General features: G+C 47.5%; 1 protein-coding gene across 3 annotated transcripts in view; it reads left to right on the top strand.

Moving 5' to 3' along the window:
• CGN (cingulin) overlaps positions 1 to 16,207 on the top strand; it is a 67,344-nt gene extending 51,137 nt beyond the window's left edge. For all 3 annotated transcript variants that reach the window (XM_083476943.1, XM_083476942.1, XM_083476944.1), the window contains exons 18-21: positions 4,493 to 4,611; positions 7,491 to 7,599; positions 10,257 to 10,420; positions 11,212 to 16,207. In XM_083476943.1, the coding sequence (XP_083333069.1) occupies positions 4,493 to 4,611; positions 7,491 to 7,599; positions 10,257 to 10,420; positions 11,212 to 11,353 (534 nt within the window). In that variant the 3' untranslated portion in view covers positions 11,354 to 16,207. The remainder of the gene's footprint in view (positions 1 to 4,492; positions 4,612 to 7,490; positions 7,600 to 10,256; positions 10,421 to 11,211) is intronic.
• The last annotated feature ends 261 nt before the right edge of the window (positions 16,208 to 16,468 follow it).

The following is a 16,468-nucleotide window of genomic DNA, read 5'->3' as shown; positions in this document are numbered from 1 at the left end:
GTTCTCTAATCTGTCAAGGTCGTTTTGAAGTGTGATCCTGTCCTTAACTGTTCAAAGCAGTTGTTGTTCGGAAGCGGGTTTGGACCTGGAAACTTCCCCAGCAGTCTCTTTCCCCGCCAGATCTGCCTTCTGCGTCTGCAGGAGCCATGCCTGTCTGGGCTTGTAGCGGGTGTGTGTGACAAGATAGGTTATGTAATTTGCACCATTTCAAAATCCACCCCCCCCCCGAGTCATTTCAATAAATGAGCTGCTGTTGCCGTGCAATTAACGAGGGCGAAAACAGCCCCGGCGACACTCTGCTTGGACGCCAGCCACATGCGGCTCGGAGCGTTGCCCTTAGAGACCTTTATTGTAGAATTGCAGAGTTGGAAGGGACCCCACAAGGTCATTTAGACCAACCCCCTGCAATTGTCCTTTGCAAACAGAGTTTCCTCTTGTATTAGCACCCTCTCCCAGGCCCCCAGGTTCACAAGAAGCTGAGCTACGTCTTGCCTGTGTGTGTGTGAAGCCTGCTTCTTTCACAACAGGGACGGGACTACAACATCTGCGGTCCTCTGGGCGCTGCCGGACTACAACTCCCAGCAACCCCAGGGGCTGCTGGGAGTTGGAGCCCTGGAGAGCCACAAATTTTAGACTGGCCTACGTGCCATACATTCAGAGCACATTCTTTCCACCCAGAGGAACCTGGGAACTTGCAAAGCTACAGTTCCCAGCACCCTCAAACTATAGTTCCCAACATTCTTTTTTGCCCGGGGGGGGGGGGTGGAAGCTTTCTTACAGCGCCAAAATCCAGCAGTTCTGGGATGTCTCTTGTTTGTTTGTTTTTAAAGCAACAGATCAGAGGCTTTCTTGCACAAACTTCCACTCGGCTCTGGGTTGTATGGGAAGAGACCTGCAGCCGTAGGATTTTATAGCGTTAGTCATGCTCTGAGGAGGCCCATTGACATTAATAGACATGAGTCACTCGACCCATTAGTTTCAAATGGGTCTACTCTTGTGTATGACTAATATTGCCTGCAGAATCATAGAATTGTGCAGTTGGAACGAACCTCAAAAGTCACTTAGTCCAATCCAGGAATTGCAGTTACCATGCAAAGAGTTTTGGTGCATTTGAGGCCAAAGTATGAAAAAGTTGCAAGGGGTGCGGCTGTGTGCTTCCGATCCCTTTCCTTCCTGGAATTTTACTGGATTTTTAAATTGCATTTATTAGACCACCCTCTCTCACACCGCGGGATCTGTGGATTGTGGGAATACAGTGATGAACTTAAGCGACATCAGTTAAAACCACATTAGATAGTAAAAACCAAATTGGTGGCAGGCTTTGCATCCTCTGACCTGCCTTCCCCACCCTTTATGAGAGTCCCAGGGGCCAAGGGAAGGGGTCTGGGGGCCACATTCACACCTGGGCCTTTTAAAAAAGACATTGCAGGGGATTCGGCTAGAGTTCCTCCAGACTCTATAATTCTACTATTCTATGTGAGGAATAAAACTGAATTTGGGGAGCAAGGAAGGGGATATTTGAGCCTGTTCCTCGCTGCCCCGTTTTCTCGCACTCGGAGCCCTCCCTCTTTGTCCCCGGGGAAGGAAGACAAGCGCGTGAACAGGCTCGTGCCTCATTTGGCCCTTAATTGGGCCAAATGACCAAACACTTACTAATTAACGCATTACATTACTCCTAGTTTTAAGCAACAAAACAGAACCGGTTTGTTTCGAAACATTGCAGAGCGGTGAGCAAGCCTCTGAGCTCAGCAGAGCGCTTCTTCATTTCTGGATGTTCGGAAAGGGAGGGATCGCCTGGAGAGGCGTTCTGTGGAACAGGGAAGCTTGCCTGCTGCGGTGTCAATTTTTGCAGGGGGTCCTCATTTCGCTGCAGTTAATTTAGGATTATTATTCATATTACCATTTCCCTAGTAGTCCAGCCTTGCCTGCCTGCTATCCTTTTGCACCAGCCGTGGAGTATAAACCCAAAACTCAGGTTGCTTTGCGGCCTGAAACAAAGCCTCTTTCCGATAGGCCCCTGCGTTTTTCTCGGCCACCATGAGGACTAGCCTCCTTCTTCTTCCTCTTATAATAACAATAATAATAATAATAATAATAATTTATTATTTATACCCCGCCCATCTGGCTGAGTTTCCCCAGCCACTCTGGGCAGCTCCCAATCAAGTATTAAAAACAATACAGCGTTAAATAATAAAATCTTTCCTAAGCAGGGCTGCCTTCAGATGTCTTTTAAAGATAGGATAGCTGCTTATTTCCTTCACATCTGGTGGGAGGGAGTTCCACAGGGCGGGCGCCACCACCGAGAAGGCCCTCTGCCTGGTTCCCTGTAACCTCATTCTCGCAGTGAGGGAACCGCCAGAAGGCCCTCGGCGCTGGACCTCAGTGCCCAGGCAGAACGATGGGAGTGGAGACGCTCCTTCAGGTATACAGGACCGAGACCGTTTAGGGTTTAAAGGTCAGCACCAATACTTTGAATTGTGCTCGGAAACGTACTGGGAGCCAATGCAGATCTCTCAGAACCGGTGTTATATGGTCTCGGTGGCCGCTCCCAGTCACCAGTCTAGCTGCCACATTCTGGATTAATTGCCGTTTCTGGGTCACCTTCAAAGGTAGCCCACGTAGAGCGCATTGCAGTAGTCCAAGAGGGAGATAAGCAGAGCATGCACCACTCTGGCGAGGCAGTCTGCGGGCAGGCAGGGTCTCATCCTGCATACCAGATGGAGCTGGTAAACCGCTGCCCTGGACACAGAATTGACCTGCGCCTCCATGGACAGCTGTGAGTCCAAAATGACTCGCAGTCTGCGCACCTGGTCCTTCAGGGGCACAGGTACCCCATTCAGGACCCATTAAACAAAAACTGGATTTCTAAGGGATTTGGCAGAGGTGTCTCTGGCCTGCGCTTCCCTGTCTGTGCTACTGTTTGGGATCTGTGGCCCAAAACATGTCTGAACACGGATGAGAGAGAACAGGAGCTCTTTTTTGCATTCCCCCTGAGGCTTTGCACTCTCTTTCTCTCTTTCTTTCATAAAGAAAGGCAGCAAAATAGGGCCTCCCACCATCACCCACCTTAGCTGCACTGCAAAGCAAGGGGAAAGCAATTATTACTGTTATGTAACTCTGCTAATCAAAATTCCTGCTTTCTGAAGCGGGATGGGGAATTTTGTTCAGCCCGGCCCGGGACATTACATAACCCTGTGCAGCCGGGGTGTGTGTGTGTGTGTGTGTGTGTGTGTGTGTGTGTGTGTGTGTGTGTTTCTGTGTTTGCTCTCCATCTTGTTGCTTATAACCCCAAGTTGCTGATTCAGCCAGAAGCCACCTGCAAGAGGCTTTCTCCCCCCCCAATTTTTTTTATTGATTTTCGCATTTATCACGTAAAAAGAAAAACCTTACAAAAACACACAACAAAAAATAGCACAAAGAAAAATTATTACTTCAAATTCCTAATATCATTACATTAATAACTGACTTCCTCAAATCCCCTCTAACTGAATTTCATTATATCGCCTGTTTAGCAGTTCTCCAAATTCTTACTTCTAATAATATTAACTTCTTTCATTTAACTTCTTCTCTTTTATTAATACTGAAATCCAAAATAATTACTGACATATATTCTTATTCTGCTCCTAAGCCTATTTGTTACTTCCAGAAATTTTCTATTTATCTTACATTACAATATTTAGCTAGATATTCTTTGAATTTCTTCCAGTCCTCTTATGTCGCCTTTTCTTTCTGGTCGCGGATTCTTCCAGTCAGATCGGCCAGCTCCGAAAAGTCCAACACCTTCATCTGCCATTCTTCTACTGTTGGTATCTCTTGCGATTTCCAGTTTTTGGCTAGTAAAAGTCTTGCCACTGTGGTGGCATACGAAAACAACCTACCATCTTTTGGGGCAATTCCAATTCCAATTCCATTATTCCAAGTAGAAAGTCTTCTGGTTTCTTAATTCTGCAAGAGGCTTTTAATGAAACTATTGGTCCAACGAAGATCAGATCACTGTTCTCTCCAGTCCTTTTCTGCCCCACTTTCCCCATGCACGCAAAGACTTTCTAAAAGGCTGGTCCCCTCATCTCAAAAAGGATATTGCAGAGAGTGTTTTGCCGGAGCAAAGGTGGCAATCCTAGCCACAGAAGTCCCTTCCAGATTGTTATATACTGAAGTTCTCACCCTGGGCCAGCAGGGGGATACTGTAGATAGTTTTCACTCAGGTCCACATATGCAAATAAGGGATTGAAAGTGACGTTCAGTGATTGGATAGTTACAGAAAGTGGTTACAGTTGCGTTGTAGTGGAGCTCTATATAAGCAGGCTGGCTGAACCCTTCAGTTCAGTTCTGTTCTGGCCTGTGAATAAACAAGAGCTGTTTGAAGAATCGCTGTGTCGTCTGATATGTTCACCCACAACTTAATACAGGTCATGCAGGAACTTGTCCCCGGCCACTGGTCATTTCCTCTCTAAATCTCTAAATCTCCCCGCTTCCAAATCTCTCTTTCCAGAACAAAGACTTGAAAAGCCGCCTCGCCAGCAGCGAAGTTCTCCAGAAGCCCAGTGCCAACGTCTCCCAGCTGGAATCGCGCATTCAAGAGCTTCAGGACAAACTCCAGGGTGAAGAGAGGTAAGTCGCGGAGAGGCAGTGTGGGGTAGCGGTCAGAGTGTCATGGGGGAAACGGGGGTTCAGGTACCCTGCTCAGTGATTAATAATAATAATAATAAATTTTTATTTATACCCCGCCCTTCCTGGTTCAAAAACAAGGCTCAGGGCAGCTAACAACAAATTTAAAACACTTAATTATAAAAGCAGCATAAAATACAGTATAAAAACATGAATAACAATAAAATTCAAAAATCAATTAAATAATCCCCAGGGCTAGCTGGCTGAATTGGTCCTACTTGGGCCAGCGAGGTGGCCAAGGGAGAATTAGCTGTGGGGTCTCAGAGCGGGTGATCTTCATAAAAGGGGAGGGGGAGGGAAGGAAGGAAGGGGAATAAAAGATCAGGCTGAATTCAAATTAAAGGGCAGGTGGACTAGCTCTCTCTTACAGGCCCGACGGAAAGTGGTTAAATCCTGTAGGGCCCTGGTCTCTTGGGACAGAGCATTCCACCAGGTCGGAGCCATCACTGAAAAGGCCCTGGTGGAGGATAGTCTGACTTCCTTAGGGCTCAGGACCTCTAAACTACAAAGCTCTCTGGGTGTGGCCTCGGATCAGTCACTGTCCCTCTCGGCCCGACCTGCTCCACAGAGTTGTTGTTGTGGAGATTAAATGCGGAGATTGTAGGGGAAATGGCAAATGAAGCCTCAAGCTCCTTGCAGAAAATGGTGGGATCGAAGCGCAGTAAACCTGTACGGTGGGGTCTTTGGAATTTATTTAGGGAAGTATTTTTGTACCACCCTCTCACAAAACATCAATGCGCAGTGTACATTGATGCGTAAAACCTTTATAAGCAATACAGAACGATCAGCCACGTGGCTGGCTAGTCGAGAAAATTCGAAGCATCAACATGGAAGATTCTTGAAGAAACGCCTGGAAGCCAAAAACAAGAGGGTGCCCGTCGCATCTCTGCTGGAAAAGCGTTCCCCAGCTTGGGCCTAGTGGCAATAAATTGAGTGTGATTGTTGTTGGTTGTTCTAAAAATTTAAAGGTGCACCCACATAGTGGACACACACAATTCACAAGAAACCAGTTATTCAACAAAAATTAGGAAATATTCCCCGAGATGTTGATTATGATAGTCAAAATTTATTTGTTTCTGTATTATTGTTGTTGTTGTTGTTGTTAGTTTATTATTTAATCATCACAGAGCAAACCCCAAGCTGTCTTGGAAACCCTTTCCCAATAGTTCTTTCCACTCGCAAATCCTTCAAATCTTACGAATAGATAAAATGTCTTGGCTACCCCTCTGCAATACTGGCCTGGCAAGTAATAATAATAATAATAATAATAATAATAATAATAATAATAATAATAATAATAATAATAATAATAATAATAATTTATTTATACCCCGCCCATCTAGCTGGGCTTCCCCAGCCACTCTGGGTGGCTTCCAACCAAATATTAAAATAAAGTAATCCATCAAACATTAAAATCTAAACCTAAACAAGACTGCCTTCAAATGTCTTCTAAAAGTTTGGTAGTTGTTCTTCTCTTTGACATCTGATGGGAAGGCATTCCACAGGGCAGGTGCCACCACCGAAAAGGCCCTCTGCCTGGTTCCCTGTAACTTGGCTTCTCGCAGTGAGGGAACCACCAGAAGGCCCTCGGAGCTGGACCTCAGTGTCTGGGCAGAACGATGGGGATGGAGACGCTCCTTCAGGTATACTGCACCAAAGTGTCAGCACCAACACTTTGAATTGTGCTTGGAAACGTACTGGGAGCCAATGTAGGTCTTTCAAGACCAGTGTTATGTGGTCTCGGCAGCCACTCCCAGTCACCAGTCTAGCTGCCGCATTCTGGGTTAATTGCAGTTTCCGGGTCACCTTCAAAGGTAGCCCCATGTAGAGCGCATTGCAGTAGTCCAAGCGGGAGACAACCAGAGCATGCACCACTCTGGCGAGACAGTGTACAGGCAGGCAGGGTCTCATCCTGCATACCAGATGGAGCTGGTAGACAGCCGCCCAGGACACAGAATTGACCTGCGCCTCCATGGACAGCTGCGAGTCCAAAATGACTCCCAGGCTGCGCACCTGGTCCTTCAGGGGCACAGTTGCCCCAATCAGGACCAGGGAGTCCTCCACACCCGCCCGCCCCGTCCCCCAAAACAGTACTTCTGTCTTGTCAGGATTCAACCTCAATCTGTTAGCCGCCATCCATCCTCCAACCGCCTCCATACTCTCACACAGAACCTTCACCGTCTTCACTGGTTCTGATTTGAAAGAGAGGTAGAGGCTGGTGGGAGTTGTAGTTCCGCGACACCCCAAGGACCAAAGTTCCCCCCATCTGTGCCTCGGATAAGCGACACAGCACCTGCCTTGCTTGCAGAAGACCCCCAGAACCTCCATTGTTGTTGTTGTTTAGTCCTTTAGTCGTGTCCGCCTCTTCGTGACCCCCTGGACCAGAGCACGCCAGGCCCTCCTGTCTTCCACTGCCTCCCGCAGTTTGGTCAAACTCATGTTGGTCTCTTCGAGAACACTGTCGCACCATCTCGTCCTCCGTCGTCCCCTTCTCCTTGTGCCCTCCATCTTCCCCAACATCAGGGTCTTTTCCAGGGAGTCTTCTCTTCTCATGAGGTGGCCAAAGTCTTGGAGCCTCAGCTTCAGGATCTGTCCTTCCAGTGAGCACTCAGGGCTGATTTCCTTCAGAATGGAGAGGTTGGATCTTCTTGCAGTCCATGGGACTCTCAAGAGTCTCCTCCAGCACCAGAATTCACCTCCACGTTTTGCTGGAAATCTCCCCTGCCTGAAGCCCTGGACAGCCGCTCCCGCTCAGTGGAGGCAGTGCTGAGCTCAGTGATCGGACTCTGCAGAAATCAGCTCCCCCCTTTTTCTTGCCGCAGGGAGAAGAGCGTCCTGGTCTCCTCGAACCGCAAGCTGGAGCGGAAGGTCAAGGAGCTGACCATCCAGATTGATGATGAGAGACAGCATGTCAATGACCAGAAGGACCAGGTGAGCTGGGGGTGGGCAGGGGGGCTCAGAAGACCCCCAAAGGCATCTCCAGGCAGGGCTGTAAAAAGATGTCCCTCTCTGAAATCTTGGACCACCACAACCAGCCTTTGTTGATGTTGTTTTTAAAAAATATATTTTTATTAGACCATTTCAACCTAACAAATTATCAGTCCAAATATTCAATTACATTATTTTCTCCCCTCTCTGGTTTCTTTGCACATACTGTTCTCTGCGTATTATAAAATTGTCCCTATCCTTGCCTTATCTATCATGTATTCAACTAATAAGTTTGTGGGTGTTTATTCAAAACCTGCCAAGGAGTCCAAATCTTTTTGTTGTCTTTTTAGATAATTTGTAAAAAGTTCTTCCTTGAAGTCACGATTGTCCTTATCACGCAGTTTGTATGTCAATTTGGCCAATTCCGCATAGCTCGCCAGTTTTTCTTGCCACTGTTCTTTTGTTGGGATTTCCTCATTCTTCCATCCTTGTGCTAACAAGACTCTTGCTGCTGTTGTAGCATACATAAATAAATTCTATGTTTTTCTTGGCAGGTCTTGTCCTACAGTCCCTAACAAAAATACTTCTGGTTTTTTTTACAAATGTCATTTTAAACATTTTTTTTCAGTTCGTTATATATCATTTCCCAAAATTTTTAAACTTCTCTACATTCCCACCACATATGCTAAAAAGTACCTTCTTGTTCTTTTTCTTTCAATTTTTTTAATTGATTTTCCAAATTTATAACAAACATAACCAGACAAACAAACATAAATCCTAACTGTAATAATTCCACTTTTGTTAACATTGTTAAGTGACTTCCACGCGTCCCCTTGGCTGAGTTTCAATGTATATCATTGTAACAGTTTTCCAAAACTAATTTCTCACAAAATGTACTTAGTCGATTAACATCTTTCTTTCTTTTCATATTAACTTTAAACATATTATTCTATAACATCACATATTTAAATCCTAAGCCAATCAGGTACTTGCAAGTATTTCTACTTAAATTATCTTAGCATATTTAGCTAAATAGTCTTTGAATTTCCTCCAAGGTACCTTCTTTTTCTTTACATTTCCAGCATATATTTGACCCGGTTTTATACATTTTTGCTATTTGTACTGGTCTACCCATCTATACATCATTTTCATGTACATTTCTTTCAAAAGAGAACAACCAGCCTTTGTTGACAGTATGGAGCCAAGGTGGATCTGAGAGTCTGGCTCCGTTTGAGACAGCATCTTTTGCTTAAAACCTTGAGGACTAGACCCTTAATTTTACTTATACAGGGAGGGCCCAAGCTTGCGGGGTTTAGAGCTTTGCTTCATCGCCTGGCATCTTCTGCAACTGAGTGCTTTTTGCCTGGTTCCTACTTACTTATCTTTTTCCTGCTGGATTGTATTTAAAGGTAAAGGTAAAGGGACCCCTCACCGTCAGGTCCAGGCGTGACCGACTCTGGGGTTGCGGTGCTCATCTCGCTTTATTGGCTGAGGGAGCCAGCGTACAGCTTTCGGGTCATGTGGCCAGCATGACTAAGCCACTTCTGGCGAACCAGAGCAGCGCACGGACATGCCGTTTACCTTCCCGCTGGAATGGTACCTATTTATCTACTTGCACTTTGCATGCTTTCGAACTGCTAGGTTGGCAGGAGCAGAGACCGAGCAACGGGAGCTCACCACGTCACGGGGATTCGTACTGCCGACCTTCTGATCGGCAAGTCCTAGTCTCTGTGGTTTAACCCACAGCGCCACCTGCGTCCCCGGATTGTATTTACAACAGCGTAAAACGAAACGATAAAATCGTTGTTTTGAAATGCTATTAAAAATAGGTGTTAAAAATATTACTGAAATCAACTCTAGCTGAGAAAGAGATAAAACATGTGCAGCTTCTCCGTGTCTAGATAGGCTTGCCTTTTTATTAAAAAAAATTATTAGGTTTTACAACAAATTTTAACATATTCACTACCGATAATACAATCACAAACAAAGTTTCAAAACTTAAAAGAAAAATGTTTTGAGAGGATGCTGAAAAGAGTTCAGCGAAAATAATAATATTAATAATAATAATGATTTTTTTTAAAGAGTTAAGCAATACATGACAAGGATAAACTGTGACTTTAAAGATGAATGGCAACCTTTTACAAAGTATTTGAAGAAACAACAAAATGAACTGGACTCCTTGGCAGGTTTTGAATAAACACTCATAAATTCTTTATGGGTAATAGACAGATAGATAAATTGAGGATCTCTACAATTTTATAACATGCAGATAAAATTACGTGTTGAGAAACAGGAGCTGAGGGAAGTTGGGGGGTGGGTTTTTTCTTTTGGGGGGGAATGGGAGGGAAATAATGTGGATGATGCATTTGTGTTAAAATTGTTATGTTGGAATCACTAATAAAAATATTATTTAAAAAAGGGTTCAGCGAAGGCTGCCTCCCTGGTGTCCATTGGCAGGGAGTTCCAAAGGCAGGTTCTGCTAAACTGGAAGGTTTAAAGGAGAAAGACCCTGCTGTATTCCACTCCTTACGGGGGGTTTAAATTAGCCAGGAGGTATTTATGAGGTCTCGGCTGGGCCCTTCAGTTGCCAGGGCATCTCAGATCTCCCTCCTGCTACCCCCGGGTCAAACTGAGCAGGCCTTCCTTCCTTCCTCACATAGCTAAGCTTGCGGGTCAAGGCGCTGAAGAGGCAAGTGGACGAGGCAGAAGAGGAGATCGAGCGGCTGGAAGCTGCGCGCAAGAAGGCCCTGCGGGAGCTGGAGGAACAGCACGAGACCAATGAGCAGCTCCAGAGCCGCGTCAAGTCCCTGGAGAAGGACCTCTGGTAAGGAAGGCGGACCCTTTGTGGGTCCTGAAGAAATGGGTCTTGCTTGGGGGCCTCTCCTGGTCTGCCCTGCAGAGGACCCTAAGGTCCATGAAGAACCATAGCTTAGAGGTCCCGGGCCCTAAGAAGTCAGATTATCCTCCACCAGGGCCTTCTCAGTGATGGCTCCAACCTGGTGGAACGCTCTGACCCATGAGACAAGGGCCCTGCAGGATTTAACCTCCTTCCGTCGGGCCTGTAAGACAGAGCTATTCCGCCTGGCCTTTAATCTGAATTCAGCCTGATCTTTTATTTCCCTTCTCTTCCCTCCCCTTTTATGACCCGCTCTGAGACCCCCCAGCTAATTCTCCCCTGGCCGCCTCACTGGCCCAAGTAGGACCAATTCAGCCAGCTAGCCCTGGGGATTATCCAATGCTTATTTCCCCTAAACTGATTTTTGAATTTTATTGTTATTCATGTTTTTATACTGTACTTTATGCTACTTTTATAATTAAGTGTTTTAAATTTGTTGTTAGCCGCCCTGAGCCCAGTTTTTGAACCGGGAAGGGCCGGGGTATAAATAAATTATTATTATTATTATTATTATTATTATTATTATTCTCTTTGGGGCGTCCGATTGGCCGCTGCAAGAACAGGAAGCTGGCCTAGATAGACCCCCTGTGGCCTGGCCCAGGGGCATGGCTCTTTGATGTACTTATGGAACCTCCAGCCCCATAGGCAGTCTACCTCGATTCCCAGGTTCTCAGGGAATGGAAATCTGGCCCCTGACCTTTCTCTCCCTTCTCCACCAGGCGCAAGGCAGCCCGGTCCACAGCCGAGTCCTCCCTGAAGGACGACCACCTGAGCTCCGATGAGGAGTTTGACAGCGCCTACGGCCCGTCCTCCATCGCCTCGCTTCTGACGGAAGGGAACCTCCAGACCAGCTCCTGTTAGCGTCTTCCGGCCGACCCATTTGCGGATCCCGTCGGAACCCCTGAACGTTTAAAACACTTCGAAACCCGTCCGAAGTGCCGTCCTCGCGTTTGCCGGTCCCTGGCGAAGCAGCCGGAAGATTCTCCTCTCTGAAATGTTTGTTGTGTGCCTGAAGATGGAAACAGATCTCTTTATCGAAGTGAAGGATATATTTTTATGTTTATTCTTTTTCTTTGCTTGCTATGGGGCAACGAGAGGCCGGTCGTAAAACGGAAATGATGACAGAACTTTCTCTCTCTCTCTCTCTCTTTGTAAACCCCCCTCGATCTGGTTCTCAGGGCAACTGGTGAATGATTAAGAAATAGAATCTTCCAGTTTTTTGCTTTTTCTAAACCAAAATTTTAATTTTCTGCATATGTATGTGTACATAGATATATATAGATATATATATATATAGGGCCTGTGTACGTATGTCAATTTTGCATGTGTTTCAAATTTGGATGTGCAATAATGTTTCATGGAGGGATCTGGGGAGATAGTGGAATGTGTCTGGGGGGAGGTGGAGACCTTGAGCCGCCGCCCCCCCTTTGCGGTACATGTATATATGGGTCTGCAGAAAACAGATCCTCAGGTGGCCTTAACTACTGATTCTGATCGCTGTGCCCTTGACCCTCCCACTGAGTCTTCAAGAACAGGCACTTGGGATGGGAAGAGATGACTTGTGACTTTTCCGCTGGGCAGCTATCTCTGCTCATAGATTTTTATCGCCACCGGGACCCTCAAAGCCGATCCCTGCTTCATCTTTGGACATCTGCCCTGCTCCTCTTTCCGGAATTTCCCGTTCACGTCCTCGGACGACCTCTACTAAATGCGTCACCTGAAACCGTCTCGCCCAGGAAGTGAAGATGAATCTTTCAGCAACGGGATTCTGAAATGTCGTTTGGGATTTGCCTGGGATGGCCCAGGGATGGCAACACGAGTGACGGCCTTGACGCAGAAATTGGGCAAGCAGCCATTGAAGCGACGATGGCGAGGTCAATAGGACTTCCCTCCATTTTAAGCTTCTTGCTGACTGGAGCAGCGTAAATTAGAACCAGCTTGTGTTACCACCATCGCGGGTAACCAGCTGCCATTTCGCAGAACTGGGGCTCTGTTCTGAACCGTTCCCAAAATGTCGGTCCTTTCATTTTGCAGGGAGAGAGGATCTGGCTGGGGCCATCAAGCGATGGTAGCCAACTTGGCGCCCTGCAGACAGCTCTTTGTCACCTCTGACCCTTGGCCATCCCAGCTGGGGCTGATGGGAGTTGTAGGCCAATAAGATCTGGAGGGAACCGCATTCCCAGTTTCCAACAGCGAGGCACCAATCCTTGGCTTTCTAAATGGTGGGCTCCAGTCGCCATTGGCCAGGACCGACCCTGCTGGATGGTGGCCGTGTCAGACAACCTTCTTGGCTGCTGATGAGTGCATGAAATCTGCCGTCTCCAGCATGGAAATTTTAAAGAGAGGGAAATCTCTGTGGTCTTCTCCATGGTGGGGAGCCAGGTGTTCCTGGACGTCTCATCAGCCCCAAATGACAGATTTTGGGAGTCCAGCGAGATCTGGAGAAGCCATGGGTTCCCCGTTCCCTATTAGTATATAAACTATGTCCCATCGTGGCCGTGGGGTTTTCCGCTCCTGATTCCTAAAGCAACAGCAAAGCCAAGACTCTGGTCTTGCAACCCTATCGGGTCAGCCAGTTCTGAAGATACTCTTCCCGGATCCATGCTGGCAGTTTCCTCTGTCGGGGACGGGAGAACAGCAATAGCTCTTTTTTCTGATTGCCGTTTGGAGCCCTCGCTTGGCTAAGACGCTACCTAACAGCCGAGGGTACGATATTTCCCCCGCTGCAACCACTGGCTCTGTCGGAGGCACTCCACGCAATCCTTCGCGTGCGACTGTCGGCGTGTTTGCAAAATGCACACCCCTCTGCCCCTTTTCTTCCCGGGCCGATCGCTGTGCCATGTCTTCAGTTGGGGCGTGGCGAAGGAGTAACATGAGCACCGAACTCCGTGGAAGAACGCCTCCGGGACAGTTTGGGGATTTGTGGACTTCTCCTTGGGAAAACTCTGCTTCGCACAAGACTGGGCGTCGGAGGATGCAACTGTTGTCGCTCAGCAGAATATGGCTGTGTTATCAAACCTTAGTAAGGGCTGCTTTTTCCACCCTGTCCCCTTAACACAGTGCGTGGGGAACCTCTGACCCACAGCCCAGATGTGGATGTGGCCTGGCGTGGATCTCAGTTTAGCCTCCGAGGCTGTTTCTGCCCCAAACCGCAACCACCTGTGACTTCAGGTGTGGGGCATGTCGATGTGGCGAGGTCGCAGAAGAGTTCCTTGTAGGGGGAACTTGATTGCACAGCCAATCTATGGGGTGGGGAGGCTCAGTCGCCACACTTCACAGCTGCGTTCCCCGTGAGGCAAACGGGACTGCGCAGCCGCTTCCTGCAGAAAGCGCTTTTGCCAGACCTCGAGAAAGGCCAAGTTTAGATATCACAAAGGGCTTTGCGCTCCACAAACTCAGTCAGGCGCCTGGGAAGCACTGCACAAGTAGCTTTTGATGGGTTGGGTGTGACTGCCCACCTGTCAAAGCCCGACATCAGGGGAATTGACAGGAGCACTGCCCCACCCATATGTCGGAGCTGGTCTGCTGGGCCAAAAGAATTCCCTACACCCTCTTTAACAGTACCCAGGTGCCCCAATTTAACCTCTCCAGGCCTTGCACCAAGTGCCTTATCGTGGATGTGTCCCAGGAGAAGGGCTCACTCTTAATGTACTTGTTTCACGCGGGAACCGACTGGCTGTGCCATGCTTGGAATGGCACCATCAAAGGCATGATGCGCACCTCTGCCTTTTATACTTCTGCATACACATGGGCCGGCCTCGAGGTCTTGCTAGGTCCCATCTTTGCTTGCCTTGTGGCTCCCCCTCTCAAAAGCGGGCGCTGTGCCGTCATCGTCACAATGGCGCTAAAAAACAGGGATTTCAACACGACTTTAAAGTGCTGGTTCCTGGCTGGCCACCCTGTTTTGCACTGAAACGAGCCCTGCTGAAAGGGCTGCGCATTTTGCGGGGAGGGGAAATTACACCTTCGGCAGGGAAAAAAAGTGAGGCAGGATCGTATCCACCACCCCTGGCTGGCACCACCTTGCCCACAACTATTTTGGCAGTCTCTGGAGGCTCATCCCTTCTGCCAGCACAAGTCTTCCATGTACACCGTGGGTCAGAGGAGAGATCTTAGCTTCTTTGCTTCCGTGGTTGCAGAAACGTCCAAGAGGTTTTACTGGGTGTGTTGCCGAAAACACACAAGGCATCTAGTCCTCAAGAAACTCGACTGCATTGCAGCGAGCATCAAAAGCAGAGCGACCATCTTATTTGTGGAAGATCGTTCCCCCTCTCCTGCTCGACCAATATCTCGGCTGCTGGCTTCCCTGTATTTTTTCCCTGCTCATTCCTCCCTCCACCTGCCCCCAAACGCAGCAAGACATCAGCTTTGCCAGAACATTGACAGGTTGCACAAGCTCGGTGGGTCTTGGAGAAAGAGACCGCTGAGCCATTGTGCTCATGTTTTCCACTTCCTGTTTGACTTGTGACACGTTTTTGAGCTGCAGATTCCATTCCCAGTCGGTGGGTTTTTTGTTTTGGAAGTATTCTCATGCAAATGTCTTCGAACCGATGTTTCCTCAAATCTTTCTCTCTGGAGATCTTCTGTTTATATTTCGTCGACACCGTCCATGTCTTTGAGCTATAGTCATGGCAAATGGGGGTGGGGATAACATCTTGTTTGTTCCCCACAACCCTCAACATGGCTTCGGACTGCGGAAGTCGCTGGGCATCAGGAATTCGGTGGAATGAGTTGATCTGCAGTGTCCACCGGCCGCTGGAGCAATTCACAGCCTTTAAATCAGCCTCCTGTGTTGTCAAATTTAGCCATTACATTGCAGATCGGGTGTGGAGACAGTTTGACCCTCCAAAGATTGCTGAAGTACAATTCACATCATCCCAGGCCATCCTCACTAAGACTAACGGGAGTTCGGGAACATCTGGTGGGCCAAAAGGTGTGGCAGATCTTTGAAATGTCCTTTGGCCGAGATGGGGGGGAAAACCCCTGCCTTGTTTTTGTCCCTTTTATCCAGCTTTTGGGCTCAGACGAGTGTCCCGCTTTGCCTCTCCCTCTCTTGAAGGTTGCATGAAGTGATTCAGACCGGTAATCGTCTTGTGAAGGGGTCCGCAGGCCGCTGACCACCCTGCTCAGATTTATGGAGAGCCAAAAAGGAGCAGGGGTCTCTGAGGCCGTTGCATCTTCAGGCCTCAAGCCGCAATAACAAAATTAACCGCCCGGTTCTACCTTCTGGGTACATGACAACCCAATCCGGGTTCAAGCTTTTGGTAGCAGGCGCCGCTGCGTCCGTCAGGGCAAGACGGACGGCGTTTTGTTGGAACCTGGTTCTCAAAACTGGATGTCTTGAAAACGTGACCTTGTTTTGTGTGTCCCCCACCCAGCCTGCCCTGTTCAGTTTCCCTGGGGCAAACCTGAGGGTGAGGTTTTTATACCTAGGTCTTTGGAGCTGTGATTCTCTGTCTGTCTGTCTCTCTCTTGTTCTTTTTTAAACAGTAATGCAATAATTTAGAAGCGTCTATATTTGGGGGAGGGAGGAAAACCTGATCTTAGAGGCTTGTTTCGTAACGAGGGTTCCCTTGTCCCCAGCACAGTGGATTTGTACAGTTTTAAATGGCTGCTATAATATACGATCTGGGTTGGTTTTTATTATTTGTAATTTTTGATTTCCCTCCAGATTTATTTTCCTTTAATAAAGAACAAAAAAAAAAACCCACACCACAACCGTGTACATTGATTTTTTTCAACCCCCCCCCTAAAGTCCTATACAAATAGGACTTTCTGACCACCCCCCCTTTCCCACCCCCAAATTGGTGTGTGGTAAAGGCCTTGGGTGAATCTATCCTTTCATCATTAAAATGCCTGATTATAATGGTTTAAATTAAAACATTTAAAGAAAAGTTAAAAAAATAAAATTAAATGTCAACATCTATTTGTCTGGACAGGTTTGCTTAAACCAAAATCGCTTTCAGTCCATGCTGA

This window comes from Podarcis liolepis (genome assembly GCF_965112155.1).
Source record: "Podarcis liolepis genome assembly, chromosome: 15".
Lineage (NCBI taxonomy): Eukaryota > Metazoa > Chordata > Lepidosauria > Squamata > Lacertidae > Podarcis > Podarcis liolepis.
This window is presented reverse-complemented; position numbering and strand designations above follow the sequence as displayed.